The sequence below is a fragment of the Xiphophorus couchianus genome, chromosome 1 (assembly GCF_001444195.1).
Source record: "Xiphophorus couchianus chromosome 1, X_couchianus-1.0, whole genome shotgun sequence".
NCBI lineage: Eukaryota > Metazoa > Chordata > Actinopteri > Cyprinodontiformes > Poeciliidae > Xiphophorus > Xiphophorus couchianus.
In genome coordinates this window covers 3,971,054-3,989,054 of record NC_040228.1, presented here as the reverse complement: position 1 = coordinate 3,989,054, position 18,001 = coordinate 3,971,054, and the positions used below count along the sequence as shown (strand labels likewise).

The following is an 18,001-nucleotide window of genomic DNA, read 5'->3' as shown; positions in this document are numbered from 1 at the left end:
TTATAGACAACTGCTTTTCTATGGTCATTGCTGATGTCCATCATTAGACCAGAAAACTTTGAAAAGACCTGCTTTCATAGAAATGGACACACTGGATCAATTTATTGTACTGTAAAACTGTAGAATTTAAAAGTGACATGAACTTTCTTCTTATCATCACCAGAAAGTAAAAAACAAAGTAAACTGTATTTTTGCTGCACAGCATCAGAAGAAGCAGAATTCCTCAAATAGGTGAAGGCTTTCTCTCAAGTCAGCATCTAGAAAGTGCACACTTTGTGACACATTTACAGAACTGTGGGACACTGGCTTAAAGGTAAAAAAGCTTAACTACTAGAAAGATTTTTTTTCAAAGCTCCTAAAGTCAGTGTCATGGAAGAATTGTAGAGAGAACTGGAAAATGTGTGACCGCCGAAGCTTTCTAACCCGATTCAGCGACACAAAGCCTGTCCAGAGAAATGGAACAATTCTATTCTTATTACAAGATATTAGCAGGAGGACACCTGAAACATTTGACCTAAGCTTAACTGATTTAAATGCAAAGCAGGACAGTTCTATTAAGAAACATTTAACCTCCAACTCACCCGGAAAGCGAGGAGAAGCTCAGAAAAGCCTTTTTATTTTCATCTCTTGTTAAATAATGAACTGACAGGGTAGGTTTGTGGGGAATAAATGTGAAAATAAGAAATTCACATTCTGTTTGTGCAACGGCGCATATTTACATCTGTCTTCTGATGTTACGTCTTTCTCCCCCGTCTCACCCAGGACTGTTTTTTTTCCCTTCCAGGTCCCAGAGAGTCTCATCCTCGCCAAAGCCACCAGGAAGCTATGAGGCACGGAGTTCAGAAGTCACAGTGGTGGAGTTCTACTTTTAATTAAAGGTGACGCAAACTCCTTTCAAATGAAAAGACGGCGTGTACTTACTGAACTCTCGTAGGGCTTTTTTTTTAAAGACTTGCATTCAGCTATCAAGGATTTCTTTCCCCGAACTGTTGACTCCATGGTTTGGATGTAAATAAACATTCAGAGCCAATGCTGAGGAGTTGAAATATTGCCTTTACCGCCTGGAAGAGTGTTTCTGCCATTATTGAGACCCAAATAAAGGTCAGTGCTCCTTGATCTTATGGTCACGTTTCTCCTTGGGTTGTTTGTTCTTCAGACTCTGGAGGTTTTTCTAGTCAAAGCTTCTGGGTTTCCTCCTCAAGCACATCTTTTATTTTTCACAAGGACTACATTTAAACCCAATTTTACTCAAAATAACTCGCCAGGAGGAAGAGGAGGGAACCAAAGCCACAGTAGGGCAGATGGCTTTTGTGCTCCAAAACATCAACGGCTGGATGAATAAAACATTTGAAGAGGGAAAGATTCATGACATCTGGAAGTGAGGAACTTTGAGGACCACTCTGCTCGCCGTTCTCACGTTTCTGTCCCTCTGTGGACTCAGGAGTTCAGCCGGTCAGTAAAACAGACAGAAACAAGCCTGCTCTCCGGCTTATTTCTCCTTTATTCCACCTTGCTGTACCCCGCGCACCGCTTCGCCTTATCCTGCTCCCATCTTCTCCGCCCTCCGGCTCTCCGTCTCCAGCGCGGCGTGTGATGGTGCGTCCCCTCCTCTCGGCCCTGGAGACATGCCTGTACAGGAGATGGCGGTGAGTCCTGTCAAGTCCCTGCACTGGGAGCAATTCCCCTCCATGTCGCAGCGCCGTGTCTACTGCACGCCTGTATACCATGAGGGCCTGCTCTACGTGCTTGGGGGCTGCAGCGAGACCGGCATGCCCCTGGACAGCGTGGAAGTCCTGGACGTTGAGAGCCAGACATGGAGCCAGCTGCCCCCGCTCACCACTGCGCGGGCGGGGGCTTCAGCCGTGGCTCTTGGGGGACAGGTGATGGTGCTTGGAGGAATGAACCAGCAACAGACCCCGCTGGCCTCTGTGGAAATGTACCACCCCGACGAGGGCAAGTGGGAGACGAAGGCCAGTCTAGGTCAGCCTTCTATGGGAGTCACCGCCGTGGAGAGAGGTAAGGCGACGGAATCAGTGTTTGAGATGTTGTTATATGCAGCTGCTCTCTTCTGAGAAGTTGTAGAAATTGTTTTCATGATTTTCGAAATGTTAACTTTAAGTAAAAGTCTGCTGACTTTTAAAATCATAGCATTGTCATATTGTTGAAAGAGTAATAAGTGAATGATAGCTTTGGAACTCTTAGAACTGCCTCGATGCCCGAGTATCGGGCGGGTACTAAAGATAATCTTAAGATATTTTCCTGCCGTGTGTGGTGTGTTAGGAGTGATCTTGTCCGCTCTGGAAGATGTTGGGACCGCTTTGATCTAAAATCAAGATCTAAAATAAGATATTCAACATGTTGGATTGTCTTAGCCCGATATCGCAGTATGTATGGTGTCCTCCCAGGGACAAACGATAACACAACTCGTTGAGTCTGACGTGTAGCCAATCATAAAGCGAGGTGGCAGAAACATGGAGGGGAATTCTAAATAAAGAAGACAAAGCCACTGGCATGACGAACCAGAAAGTTCGGTGAATGTCGGAGACGTCTTTGTATTGTCTTTTCTCCATTTATCGCTATGGCCTCTTCCCAGTCGGCCATGTTTGTTTACTCTGAACTCGTGCTTGGTCTCGAGGTTTTGGGAGATTTTCCATCTGATATCTGCATGTTAGCAAATGAAATCGGTTTGTTTGTGATGTGTTGTCTTTGCTGTTTGAGTTGACGCCACACTGTATGACTAAAATGCAAAAATATATCCAAGATTTTTAAATGTTGTGTGGGGCCTCACATGTTCTGAAATGGTCTGAGTGAGTGGACCATTTCTTGCAAAAGTAGCAACACCTTGAACTGATTTACATATCGTAATTCTACATCCACAAACCTCAGTGGATTTTGTTGAGACTTTATCGAATGAATTAACATCACATTCATTTGTGCTCTCCCCCTTTTCTACCTCGATACCCATGCGCCCCACCTCCCCTCCAAAAATGTAGCCAGTTGCCTAATCAGATTAAAAACAGCGACGTTTGTTTAAAAAAATTAAAAATGTTTGCAAGGCACTTTATCACAGTTGCTTCGCTGCTGCAATGATTATATCTGCATTTATCTGTGGATTCAGTCCATCAATAACTACAAATTGCCTCAAGTAGACTAATTAAGAGTTGCAGTGGAGAATCCAGCTGTTTTGGCACAGCAGCACTGATGAACCCAAATCTGTGACACGCTAAAGTGAGCTAAATAATTCGATACATTCGGAAGAAGTCCCATCAGGGCTTCTAGGGGTTGAAGTGTCTTTTTAGTGGAAGTCACTCATAATCACTCATAAGTGGTTAGTGCTGAGATTTCATGCTGCTCATAAGAAGTGGCGAAGCTTTTTCCTCGGAGCACACAGCACCGGCGTCTGAGGCCGGCGTCTGGACTGTCAGTTGGTCAATAGTTAAACCTGAGGAAATTGGTGGATATGTCAGTTAATATATCTCTGTTTGTGTCCAGGCTTTCTTGAATGTGGCAGAGGATTTTTCTTGTGGAAGAGTCGATCAGCATGCAGTCTGCCTTGACTGAATAAACATACCGGGGCTTAATTCACATTTCCCAGGTGTTTTCTGGCTTTAAGGGGCTAAAGAGTGTCTGCTGATTCATAAAACTCTTCCTGTTCAGAACGTGGAGTTTTATAGAATATGGAAACTTCTGCTAAGTGCACAAGATATGGTAGTTTCCTAAAACAATACTCTCCAAATTAGTTTTTGTAAAAAATGTTGTAAGTTTGGCCCAACGTAAATTTATTTGAACCGATGGCTTCTTTCAGAAAAGGGTCAGAAGTCATTTTAGCTGCAATATTTCTAGAAGAAAAACAAACATATATAAATATAATTCACATTATGACTATACTGACTAGGTGTCAATATTTTTGAATTGATTCCCTAGCTCTAGTCCTGAATCTAATGGAAGAATGAATCAGTCATTTTTTGGTTTGATGCTTTATAATGGATGGGCAGTTTAATTTATTCTTTTTTTTTTTTACATTGTTTTGAAATTGTTTTATTTTCTTTATTAAATCACTGTTCATACAAAATCCAAATCCGGAAGATGATAAAATGACCCCTTGATGATTCCTGCTGGTATTTCCTACGTGGAACTCCTTCGTTAATGTCTCCAAAATATATGCTGCATATTGTCCATTTTCTCACTGCATAGAACTCATTGAAGATGATTCTTTACAAGGTTTGGACAATTAGAAAAAAAAACCCATTTATTGGAAGTCCATTGAAAAATTCAATGAAGCATTAATAAGTAGAGTGAGCTGGTATGGAGCAATAAGCTTAAAATAAAGAAAGGAATTGTGGGAAAGTGATGCAGATGGAGTGAAGAAAACAACCAACTAACTACATGTTGTGCAGACAAAACTACGTCTGTACAACATTTTGTTAAGTGGAAAAATGTGACGTTTGAAGTGTTTACATTTTAGACGACTGAGAGCAGAAAGAGTGCAGAGAGAAAACTAGAAGCATGACATGCAGGCTGAGGCATTTCCTCCCTGCTGTTTCCTGTGTTTACATGTCAGGCAGCATACTGTTGCCAGCCAACCAGATAAAGTGAAGAATCAATGTGACCTTTCAAGGTAATAGAGAAAGCTTGAGGGCGCATTTCTGTGATGAGCCTTTCTTTTTTTTCTTTCTTTTATTTATGAACTCGTGTTGAAGGCTAAGAACAGAACACAGGAGCGTCTAAGTGCAATGCTAATCAGAATAACATTTTATGATGTTATTAGAGTCACCAGAGCTTCATGTGCTGATGAATGGGGTGATGAATTATTGTACAAATATGTCAAAACATGAAACCATGTCAGTCGTCACACGCTGAAGCATTAGATCAAGTGACTAAAAATCAAGAATTTTCAATCTAACTTTAAAGAAACAATTCAAGATAAAAAGGGCACTGAAAGACTTAATGTCTATGCTTTGCTCTTATACCAAGGTGTGCAATTAGTAACAAAATAATATGCAGTAATTTGCAAATCAATTAAACACTAATTTTATAGAAAAACAAGGTGTTCCCCCATTTTTAAAAATTCTTAAGTTCATGTATCTAAAAGGAAAGTCTTAAATTCATTAAATAAAATGTAAGTTGGCCTTAAAAAAGTTAATCACAGGTCTTAAAATTTGTTGTGACAGGACTATTTAATCTCATACATTGTTTGTGTTTCTCTAGACATTTCTGTCAAGGTAAAGTTATCATTGCATTCAGACATTTTCATTGCGTTCTGTGGCTCAAGGCAGTTGAAGATACTGGCAACCAGCAACTAACATACCCTTGCTAGCTAGCTAGCTTTTTTGTGTCTATCATGTGTGATGGGCCTGGCACACAGGGAGCCACAAACAGCAGCGTCAGATGAAAGTCATCATCACTTTGGGTTGATGATGAGACTAGTCATATGCAGTGTGAAAATCACAAAGTAGTCACAAACAGACCCCAGAAATTTCACAATATTTACCTTATGCTTCATTTTGCCTGTATTACAATCAAGTGTAATAATCAATTATGTTTGATTATAATACAAGAGGATCCCCCCAAAATCCCCTGTATTTCTAGTTTTTTGGCCATAAAAAGATCTTAAAAGGTCTTAAATTTGACTTGCTCAAACCTGCAGATAACTTGAATAAACCGCAACAGAAGAGTTGGCATATATTTTCTCTGTGTTGACAGAAAAAAAATAAGCATTTTAATACATGTAAGGATATCAGATGTATATGACTCTTCTGGTGTTGTTTCATTTTACCAGAACAAAGGCAACAAGTTGCCTGTTTAGTAGGCTGTTAAGTCCCAGATCTCTAAGGTTGGAGAATGGCAATACAAATCAAGTTGCTTTGGTTCAGAAAAGTTCTAAATTGCTCACTAATCTAATAAAGAAACTTAAAAAGACAAAGTGCCTCTGGGCGATGATAATTCACAAATGCAATAAATCAAAGCAGAGCTCTGTTTATTCTTCTGCAGAAGAAAACAATTAGACTAAATGCTCTTACAATGGCAGCTAAACAAGCTAGTCAATACAACAACAAACAAAGCCAAAATCTATGAAAGTCCGTCAGTAAAGCAGACGCATAAGGTACAAAGAGTAGAAGCAAAGCGATACAGAGAGATGAATACACTAAGGTATTCTATATGGAATCAGAGTATGGTGAAGTGAGGAATCTGAAATGAAAGGAAATGGATCACTTCATGGGCAGCTGTCTGATAGTTCACAAAGACAGATGAGACGAGCAGTGAAGGGCAGCACCAGGAGCTCTGGTCATTGAGTCTGACAGAGAGGAGGCGAGATCAACGCCGTGTTGTGTTTTATTCACATCCTTTAAGTCTGGATCGCAGCATGGTATATAAGTGTCATGTTCATTAGTGTCGGAAACATAAATCTCTCCAGAAACTACTCCATTTTCCTTCTCCAAGTTCATAAAACAAATGTAAACAGCCTTGAACTGGTCCAGTGTTTCATGACCAGGAATAAATCCACATTATTCCTCCTGAATAACTTCAACTGTCCAGCGGACCCTTCCCTCCAGAACCATCTTACCAGGGAGGCTTTGTGAAGCCTGCCTGTGATTCCCATGTAGTTGGAAAATACCGTGGTTCCTCTTTTTGAATACCACTTAACTTTCTCTATATTAGGTCACATAGAAACCACCATCTTTAATCTATTTTGGGGGGGATTTTATATGAGAGATGAAGACAAAGTAGATTATAAATGCCAAGTGGAATATGAAAGGATGCAGACTTTTACACTATTCAATTCATCATCTGAAAATGGAAAGAGTTTGCCAACAACTTCAAACCTCCCAAGACATTGCTGTTCCATCTGAACTGACCAGGTGGACAAGGAGAGCATTAGGGTTCTCCCATACTTCAGCCAAAACTTCAAAATGGTCAGCATCTCATTGACGTAGTCACGTGATAAAACTTGCATCATCTTGTTTGTAAGGAGGCATCTTATTCCCCTTCTCAATCCCAGGTTTGGGTCAGACTATTTTGGCAGAGCTTTGTGTGATACGTTGTGTGATTGGTCAGACGTGTGCAGGCATATTTTATGTGGAATTGCACTTTGACAGGAATGTTCATATTTGTCCGTTGCCACTATCCAGGTTTGGCTCTGCGAGTGACATAAATACTTTTGAGGAATTTTTATCAGACATTGAGAAATTACACACATTTGTATGATTCTTCACACACACCTACATAGATTGATAAATGGCTTAAAACTTATGGATGGAAATTGGAAAGTCGTTGTACATGGACGAGACTGTTTGCAGGAAAAATGTGGCGTTCACTCCCTGACCAATATATGTCGTGACATATATTGGAGCGGAAGGGGTTGCCCCAGGTGGTCTGTGCCAGGTATGAAACCTGCAACCACATAACCAAAGTATGGGAGAGCCTTTAATTAATCAGACAAGTGGCCAAAAGCCTTTGGTAACACTAGAGCAGTGCTTCCCAACCCTGGTCCTGAAGAGACATGGCCCTGCATGTTTTAGGTGTTTCCTTGCTGCAGCTCAGCTGATTCCAATTGATGGTTGCTTAACAACTGTTTGGCGAGCTGCAATCATCTGAATCAGACATATTGAAGCAGGGAAACATCTAAAACATTCAGGGCAGTGTGTCTTCAGGACCAGGATCGGGGAACGTTGCTCTAGATGAGCCGCAGGAAGCTGCAGAGTCAGTTAAGATGGTAGCTATTAGTCGCACCTGCCACAAGTTTTTCTTTTATGGGAGATAGGCAGGAAGAAAGTCATTGTATGAAGTTCTGTTTACAATTTGCCTCAAGCCCTGAAGGGGATACAACAAATATGTGGAAAAAAAGGTTTAAATAGTTTGGCCTAAGTAGAAAACAACACTGTTTGAAGCAAATCTAACACTACACCGATCTATTAGACACACATGGAACCAGATTCTACCTTGATGTGTGCATGTTTTGCTAAATTGCAAAGCACAATACTTGTGAAAGTGAACTAATTCTCGGCTCAAAGCAAAGTCAGTGACATGCGCCAACAGTGTGTGTTCACACACACACACATAATGATGCCAATATATTTGTACTGACAGTTTGACAGGACCAGTAGGAGGGGAAAGACACTGTAGGCATTGGAGTGTGGGTGTTGTGGTGGCTTGATGGTGTTACACATGCCAAAAAAAACAAAACTAAATAAAACTAAAAAACAAAACAAATGCGGTGTTTGGTTGGATTTTGCCAAGGAATTTTTGAGATCACTGTCCAGATGTTGCTTATTTTGGGTAACGTCTTGTAACTTATTTCTATGAACACAAGTCAACAGGACCTGCACACATCCCCTTATTCGTAGTACTTTTTGGTCTGTTGGATTAGTGTTCCACTCAGAATCATGCAGTTTTTATTCATTAAAAAAAGGAAAACAAACTTTGAGTAATTTGTTTTTTACAAAGAACTAAACAATTTTATTCATGATATTTGAGGAATAAATTGTCCAAATATGGATAAGAAATTTTATTCATACTTGATTTATTCAGAACAAGTATCACTGTCGACGTTTCTTTACTGTATGTTGTGTATTTGACCCCAACTTTAAAATCTGAGACCCCTTTAGTGTTGTGCAAAACCAGTTTTATGATGCATTTTCAGATACCAAAAATAATATGTGGTCATCACATAACATAAACCTCTTGTTATTCTTACACTGCTCTCCGCTTCTGTAGTAATGTCTCCTCTTATTAACATCATTTTGTTGCACCACGTCTGGCCCTGCAGTTCAGTGGAGATTTATTGCCACCAGGTTGTTTATCTTCTTGTGCTTCCAGTTTTATAGGCAACTAACATATTCTACTTGGGTTGCTATGACATTTACAGGTCGGATTTATATTCAAAGGAAAGCAGCCCATCCTCGGTGTGGATGCATCTCTAATTAAGAAAAGTGATAAACTATGACTTGGACAAGAAGAGTCGAATGAAAAAACTTTCAAAAATCTAATATACATTTTTAGTAAATGGGTGTGATGTTATAAATAAAATAAATGTTTTAACCCTTAAACTACAAAAATAGGAAAGCAGAGATGATCATAGCTACATTAAATAACTACTGATAAGGACGAGGTGTATAGGGACCACAACCGTGGTGAAAAGCTGAAATTTGCGACCATTTTAGACTCCTCAAAAAATGCTTATAACTGCCAAGTTTAATAGTTCGAACACCAAATATACCTTAATATACACAGTGGAAACCACCCTGGCACTACCACAGTCCTTGTTATCTTGCTCTTGGGGGAACAACCAAAAAGGCACCAAGGAAAAGGAATGACGTTCCTAGATTGGTTGTTTTGCGAGAACTAGCCATGTTAAGTAACACTGTGTCCAAGGTTTTTCAGCTTCCCAAAATCGATTTCCTTTCAAATATTTTAGATATGCTCTACAAAAAAAAATCTGCAAGTAGGCAGGTCTTCTGCAAACAATTGAGTTACGTTCCCTAAGAGAATCTGCATATACAGAACTGTGAAAAGATTGGGGTTCACTGTGCGACTGAGTAGTCAGTATGCGTTTCTACTGACCGTGTAATTGCACAGATTGGAATTACAAAAATAAATTTGCTTAATGGATACCTGCCAATTTTGAACAAATTTGCTTTCCGTTTTTGTGCTAGTATGAGGTGGTTTTTCAGCAGTATCAAAATCAGTGTAATTCGCAAAACTGGAATGTCACATGACCAACAACCGGATGTTACTACTGGTGGAAAAGACAAAGCAGAAGACAGGAAGTGGCAGGATGACGATGGTGCGTTTCATTTTTTACTGGTATTAGATTTATGCTGATAATGGGAGTGAAAAAAAGTAACAGAATAATTTAAATCAGAATGTTGTCAGAATAATGTGTGTGACTCTTAGTAATTGCAGAATAATATTTATATTTTTTGTTTTAGTCTTTATTTCACAAATTTCCTTAATAAATATGTACGGTTTATTTCAAGAAAAGGTTTTTACTCTGTCTTTATAAAAGCTGCTTTGTGCTAACCCCTGAACATAGAAGTAAATATCTGGTACTTTAACTATAAAAAACAATTGTCATATGAGGTAAAGAACATTATTAGGTGTCTTCGTTCGATTGGTTATTCAGGTTTTGTGGCTCTTGAGGAATTTCATTTTGTTGGCTTCAGGACATTAATGGCTTTTAAAGACTGTTGCGTGACAAAAGCATTTGGTTTTTAGCTCTAGCGAAGATTATAAGTTATATTTTGTTCTGGACTTGGACTCGGCCATTCTAGCTGTTTGATCCAAGCTATTTCATTGTAACTCTGGCTGTATGTTTAAGGTTGTGTGCAAAGAATGAAATATGGTTTATAATTTTTAGCTAACTTTTAAGGACCTGGTTGCTGCATTTTTTTCGTATATTTTCACAATTTAAGATGATTTGAGACTTAAATCAGTTTAATTTATAGGGATTATCACGTTATGTTTACAATAAATGCTGATGTGATTGCTTATTGTAAATATTTTCATTTGGAAAATTCCATGGAAAAGTGATTTTGAAGCAGTAAATGTCATATTTTCATAATTTATGTGCTTTTGGAATTCCTCTCTTTCCCCTCCTGTTTCTTCACCCCTCGCCCCTCAGCCTCCCTCGCCGGTCGCCCCCTCACTGTTTCCCTGTCTGTCTGTCAACTTGCTCTGCGTTTTTTTGGGGTTGAACGACCAAGCTGGTATCGCTGTTGCCTGGCAACAAGTGTGTGATTGCCGTGTTTGTTTTTAGACTAATCAGAGGTGGTATGTGAGTTATAGTTGCACATGTCTGAGAGTGTGTGTGACTTATGCAAAGCATGCTTTTCAGAGAGAGTGTGTCATGCCTACAGTGAAATGCGGAGGCATGTGTGTGAATGTGTGTTCTCCTCCTTCCAGCTCTCTCCTGGTGCCGTTTCATGTTATGTCTTTATTCCTAAATCCAGCTGCATAAAGAATCCATATCCACTGTTTCTCTATATTCCTCTATGTGTGTGTGTGTGTGTGTGTGTGTCTTTGGGCTTTGGCCCTATTATGCCACATTTCCCCCCTAACCTCTTTGCGCTGCAGGTGTTGGTTTCTGCACCATGGAGCTTTTAGGCCTCGTCCCTAATTGTTGCAGAAGCGCAGCTCAGAAATATCATACCGCTACCGTACCGATGAGTCTAATTTCCTTCTGCTTTGCTCTGTGATTAATGACTGCTGGCCTCTGCACAGTGAAGTGCGAGGCGCCTTGCAGACCGACTGAGTGAAAGGCGACTCGGCTCTACAACCCAGTCAGGCTCCTGAGAAATATAAAGTTGTTTTCTACAAGGCACAAGATAAAAGTGTGCTGTCAAGGCTTCAAAGTGCTGCAGGAGAGCGCTTGTTGAGGAAAAAAAAAAGAGGTGTGACATAGAAAAGCCTCCTAAGATAGAGGCTGTTGGCTCTGCTGAGAAAGCAGGCTTTATTAGTGGTTACACTGTACAGTCTCAGTTTCTCCCTTCTGAAAATCATAAGGACACGTCGATTATCTGGATGACTCTTAATCCTCTCACGGTCTCTATGGATGGCGTCATTTGGACCCCACAAGTTTTTTCACTCTGTGCGCAGTCTGGTGGCATTGCACTGACCCCATGTGCGCTTTTCCAATGTTTTCTATTGCGCGTGTGTAGTTTCGGAAATTATTGGTCTGACGGGACAATTCCCCCCGCTTCCCATGCTTTCTGACCGTGACATTTGCTCTGCTCCTCCTCAGCCATGGGAGGTGGAAGCTTAGAAACTGCAGCTCTGAGGAGGGGCTCTGTCTTGAAGGCGGGGCTAGGACCACCAACGCATTTTGCGCAGCTGAATGGTTGCCATGGAGATTAAAGAATTTATCCAACATGCACGAAAGAATCAAGGCAACAGGTATGTTTTTGATGAGGGAATAATAATATAATAATTATATAAAGCTGAAAAAATTTTGCTTTTACATAATACTGCCCCTTTAAGAAGGTATAACATGTAACTTCACTATGTTTGAGTTAGATTTCATGTGTTGCTAGAACAACACTTCTACAGCTTCTGACATGTTTCCTTCTTGCCATCGACTTTGGCCACACAGAATTTTACTTGGAAGAAATGAAATAGTCAATTTTGACCTAATCTAACTAGAACATATTTCTTATGTTTTATATGTTTGAAGAGACGCATTCATTAAAGTCTGGAGCCCTGTTTCCCCAAAGAAATACTAAATCAGAACTTTTATGCAGATTGTATAAGGTGTTTTTTAGGTTGGTTTTCTCTGTGGAGTCTTTGTCCCCAAAGACAGCTTAGCAGATTAAAGTCATACTGGGTATTTACTTTCTTACAATTCTTTGCAGTTCACATCAAGGCAGCCAGACATTCTAGTGATCTTTTAAAGTGGTCTCAATCACCGGTCCCCAGACTTTCTGAAGGAGTTTCAAACGTCTATGGACTCTCTTGCAGCAGATTTAATAAGCAGGGCTAGATGTTTCTTAATACAACTTTTGATGCATTTTCAAATTGCAACATACAGACATAGTGTTAAAAAAGAGCTAGGCAGTAAGTTTGAAACTTTCTGTTGTTCAGGTAGACTATTTTAAAACCCACAACGCTGAGCGTTGCGTTGTCTGTACAAGGAATCAGTCTCCGATGACAGCTGCTTTTGATAGCATGGCCCAGCTGAGCTGACGCTGAGATGTTGTGCCGGAGGCCATGTGCTGGAATATTTGCATGTTCATTTCTCAGCTGAGATGGTGCAGCTTTAATACGAGATATACGCAGTAGAAAGAAACTCACAGTCGTCTGCTGTTCTCTCAAATGTTCTGTTATTGCACTAAAGCAGCTAATCTAATCCTGAAACAAGATTGCTGCATGCAAGAGTTTAATCTTTACAATATAAAAAACTGAGTGGAGACGATGTACCCAGAAACCATTTGTAACAGCAATAGCTTGTCATTTTCCTCATAATCTGATCAGTGTGTCATACTACTGCAGAGGAATGTCGGGCCACTCGTTTTATTCAACATTTGTTCTTTGTTTGTATGACCCAGTTTGGGCTCTCAGACAGAATTGCACATTCTGTACAATGCTTTGGTATTCTGAGTAATTTATGCTGACTACTCAATGACTATTAGTAGGTGTGTTCAATCCGATATAGATATCGGAAATCGGTTAGATATCATCTAAAAAACGTGCATGGATTATATCTGCCTGCATCTAAAATATCTGATATAAGCACCTAATGGAGGCACTCTACCCCAGCATTTAGTCTGCTCCAACATAAACTCTGTTCCAGCATTTAGTCTGCTTCAGCATTTAGTCTGCACCAACATAAAGTCTGTTCCAGCATTTAGCCTGCTTCAGCATTTAGTCTGCTCCAACATAAAGTTTGATCCAGCATTTAGTCTGCTTCAGCATTTAGTCTGCTCCAACATAAAGTTTGATCCAGCATTTAGTCTGCTCCAACATAACGTCTGCTCCAACATAAAGTTTGATCCAGCATTTAGTCTGCTACAACATTTAGTCTTCTCCAGCAGTTCCATTCAGTAGCCCAGAGGTCAGTACTAAATGGGTCAGTTGTTCTCATACCTGTTGTTCTCTATTAGAGCATTTTCACTCCATCAAGACTTTTCTATCATTCATCTCTACAAAATAAGTGGTAAAATTATGTGTGATTCGTCCTCCTGCATTTCAAGTCAATATCAGTATTTACCAATAAGCCTGTTGCAATAAGCAACTAATTAATCAGATAATAAATTAATTGAGCTTAATAATTTCCATTATGATTAATATTTTTTGAAAGGCAATTTTGTTTAGTGACTTCATAATCTATCTTATTTATGGGTATTTTTGTGTATGGTTTTTTATCTCCTTTTATTTATTGTTTTTGTGTATTATTTTGGATTTTTTAAATATCTTCCAGTTACAGTTATATACTTCCGTTATTATGTCATTATGAGTTGAAACATATTAGCTGAAAATGGTCTCAAAATCCCACTGTTATCGCTTAATGTCTGGGACAATACTCTTGTGGTTGGAGTTAATTTAAAATAATAAATTGATCATTTAAAAACCTGGAAAGGATCTGGTCTTTTTTTTTTTATTCCATTACATATTAAAGAGCGCAAATTGAAAGAAACTGAACTCTCTTTTTACCCCAGCTGCACAAGCACCAAATTTATGCAAGTGACACCTGGTTGCATCAGACATTTATGGGGAAAGGGAGAAGAATGAGGAAAGCTGGTCTGTTGGCGGCTCACGTCACAGTTGTTACCTGGTTAAAGGTAAAAAGTGTCTCAAAATGGTCAGAGTTGATGAAGGATGCAGCCGTTTCAGAAAGCTGCGTTCAAACAGTGGAACATCTCAGACATGCAGAACCGAGTTCATAAGATCCTGATACAACTCGGTGTGGAAACGTTCAATAGGAGGGAACATTTTTGCAAAGCTTTGATACATGAGATGACTCAATGAAATTAGAATTTTTATTTTTTTTAATTCAGTGAAACGTTCAGGCGACCTTTACGTCTTTTATATTTTATGTTTAGATATTGTGCAAAGACACAAAATCTTACCAAGTATTTTGGGTCTAGTTTCTAGTGCAATATCATTGGACACTTGAAATAAGACAAAACTAACTTACAAGTAACTTCTCAGGAATATCTGAGTCAATAATTCCTTAATATTGATAAAAAAAAAAAAAAAACAAGTTCTAATGGCAGATTACTTCAACAAGACATTTTTCTCTTGTTATAGGTGAAATAATCTGCCATTGGAACTTGTACTTTATAAAATTAATATTAGGGATTCATTGACTTAAAACAATCTTCTAGATCTTGCTGAAAAGTTACTTTCAAGTTTGTTTTGTCTTATTTCAAGTACACTGAGATATTTGCACTAGAAAGTAGATCAAAAATAATTGGTAAGTGTTTGTGTTTTGCAGTGTAGCGTCAAAATCAAATCTTAAACTGCTGGTAGTTGTCCTTGGGGGAAAAAAAGGCAAGCTCGTTGGAAAATGCATAAATTGAGCAAAACTTTCAGCACTCCTCCAAAGGGGGTGCGGGATGGGACAGGGGTCTGCGGCAGAAGAGGTGGGGATACGAGTTCTCCATTAATGTTAGCCCCCATAGACCGGAGCGCGCTGCAGCCTGAAGGCATGTGGAGTTCAGAGCACCGCCAGATTTCTCTCAACCGAGAAGAACACCCTCACAGTTATCGGTATAAGTACTGCTGCTTCTCACTCCACCTACACATGCTGACTGCAAAACATTCAGGAGAAACCTTTTCTGCCTTCAAAAAGATGTTGTGGATAAGCTGCATCGTCACCATTGAGGTTAGTAAGAGCAACAGAGCAAAGGTCTGTGCAGTAAAAAAAAAAGAAAAAGAAAAAATTGAAAGACATACTGTGGCGAGAAAGTCACTTGGAACGTTGCATGCTGATGAGCTTGTTGGCAAATCACCTTTAAAGCGACAAAACCAATCATATTCCTGGTGGCCAGTTTGGCCAAGTTTAGCTGAAGATTAGAAGAGTTTGACCAAGAACCACAGTGCTGACTCTTCACAGTTAGAGCCCAGATTACTGATTCTGTGAGCTTGCTGTATGATGACTCTCTCAATTTGCTGTGGACTATTCTGGTTGCGCCTCATCCTGTCTGCCAAAGCGCTTTTACCAGGGGAAGCCTGAAGCCCTGCTGAGACTTTCATTAGAAGCTCATAGAGAGGATGATTACAGGGAGAAAAAAACCGAAACAAACTAGAGCTGGCTGTCTGACAGAGAAGCAAAGCTGAATAACGCCACTCATTTGGGTTTCTGCTCCTGGATTGGGGGAGACGTCTGTGCCCCAGGGGAAGTGATTGATGTAGGAGGAGAATAAATGAGAGGGGAAAAAATGGAGAACAGATGAAAAATGTCTAAAAATAGGTCTTGATTTGGTTCAATTAAGGATGACCAGCAGGCAGGTTTAACCTCTGCAGTGGTGGGCACCGCTAGCTAAAACGTTTGCTGTGCTAACTGCACAGCACTAAATAGAAACATTAATTCCACTAACACTAAAGTACTACACCAATATACAGTAGTATCATCTAATGGACTAAGGCAGGGCTTCAGTCAGAAAGCACACAGGCCATCAGTAGAGTTTGAGCTCTTTACTTTAGAACTAGAGTCTTCCACTTCAAACGGGTAACTACTACAAGAACTCTTACGCAACTTTTGAACGCAGACTTTGAACTTTATTTCACTGAAAGTTGATACAACAGGCAAGTAACTTAGAGCTTTAGAATTTAAGTGGGAAAAAATAATTAACCTTCTAAAGGTTAGCTAAAAACATTATATGCTAAATGAAAAGCTTACTGTTAGCGCATTAGCAGCAGTGTGCCAACCAGTCAACCTATGTATAGCTTCTGTCTATTAGCTTCACTCACCTGATAAAATGTCAAATGTATAAATCCACTGTAAAACAAACCCCAGAGTTAACTTCAAAATACTGCACTCTGTTGTGCTTCAGGAAGTGAATCTTTAGAACTGACCTTTCACTCATGGTTTTAGTGTTATAGTTGCTGAGTATTGCTTGCTGTTGCTGATTTTGCCTCACTGAATTCTGGGTACAGAATAAACTTCGTTTGCTGCACTGGCTCATGGGTGGAGAACGTGTGGAGAGGAAACGGACCACCAGTGGTCCGGAGACCGCAGTTTGAGAAAGAGTGATTTAGAGGAAGCTAAGTGTGCTTAACATCTTCAAGGTTAGCAAAACCATTAAAGCGTTACACAAAAAATTAGCTCCACTATCAGTGGATTAATGGAAGTGTGCCCAGAATCTCTGTATGACGGCTGTCAAGTACATCTACTCACAGCTGTTAAAATATTGAACTTTATTCAACTGAAAGTTCAGACAACACACAAGTAAATTAGCAGGTTGGAATTTCTGTGGAATAAATGCTTTCAATGTTGGTTAAAGTTCAGCACTATAAGCAAAAAATAAGCACCACTATTAGTGAATGAGTGCATTAGATAATTAGAGGCACTACTATGCCTGTGTTTGGCTACATCTACTCTGTTAAAAAGGTTAAAAATACTTGCTCTGTAATAAATTATTCACATTACATTGTGGACATTGTTCACATATATTGTTTTTTATGTACAAATTCCCTGAAAACAAAGAATGAGAGTTAATTTCAATATGTCTTGTAAAGCTTTATATGTAACAGACAGAATTAAGTACAGAATTGACATTGAAAAAATGAAGGGAACTTTTTGAGAGAATTCAGTGAAAGACTAATATTACAAGTACATATCCTCCACTGGTATCGCCATGATGGAAACACACCTCACTGTCACATCTCCCTCTATGTCTGGCCTTCTCATATGTAACACCTTAACACTCATCCATTTTCCCAGCCTGCTTTGTCCTCTTCATTGTCGCAGGCAGCTGAAGCCAGAACCAGACTGCAGGTTCCCACACATACACTCCGACAGGCGACCCCAGCGGCGCTGCGCTCCGCTGTGTTTACCGCCTCGGCTGGGTAATAGAGTGATACAGAGCAACTAATGCAAAATTACATTAGCATATCCTGTTTCATTTGATGCGCTTTGGCTCAGTGGTCCCTTTTTGTCCTAACAGGCGCATTGACAGGTAGACACGCTGCTGGAAGGCTTTTGTTGTGCCTGAAAAGCTCAACGTGAAAATTCTCTTCATTTTTCTCCACTTGGCGTCGGCTTTTATTTGCAGCTATTACTCCACATGCTGTTAATACAATATAGTTAAACCTCGACATAGACGGACCAAAAAGTGCTACATTAATAACTGTGTCAAACACCCCAATCATATGTTAGATGTTTCATTTTGTGGTTATCATTTTTGGAGAGTTTGATCTAAACAGGGAGAGTGACCTGAACACTTACTCACATCAGTTCACGGGAATTAATAGCTGATGCAGGGAAATTAAACGTTGTCGTAACTCATGTCATCCAAGACGGAGTGAAGGATATGATCCTGTCCATTATGATCAGTGGAAGACA

At 39.7% G+C, this 18,001-nt stretch overlaps 1 protein-coding gene across 1 annotated transcript in view; it reads left to right on the top strand.

Annotated features, from left to right (window-relative positions):
• Nucleotides 1-18,001, top strand: part of klhdc8b (kelch domain containing 8B) — a 165,463-nt gene that overhangs the window by 40,368 nt on the left and 107,094 nt on the right. Inside the window, exon 2 of the mRNA XM_028017307.1 lies at nucleotides 785-2,016. Coding sequence (XP_027873108.1) covers nucleotides 1,626-2,016 — 391 coding nt within the window. The 5' untranslated portion in view covers nucleotides 785-1,625. The remainder of the gene's footprint in view (nucleotides 1-784; nucleotides 2,017-18,001) is intronic.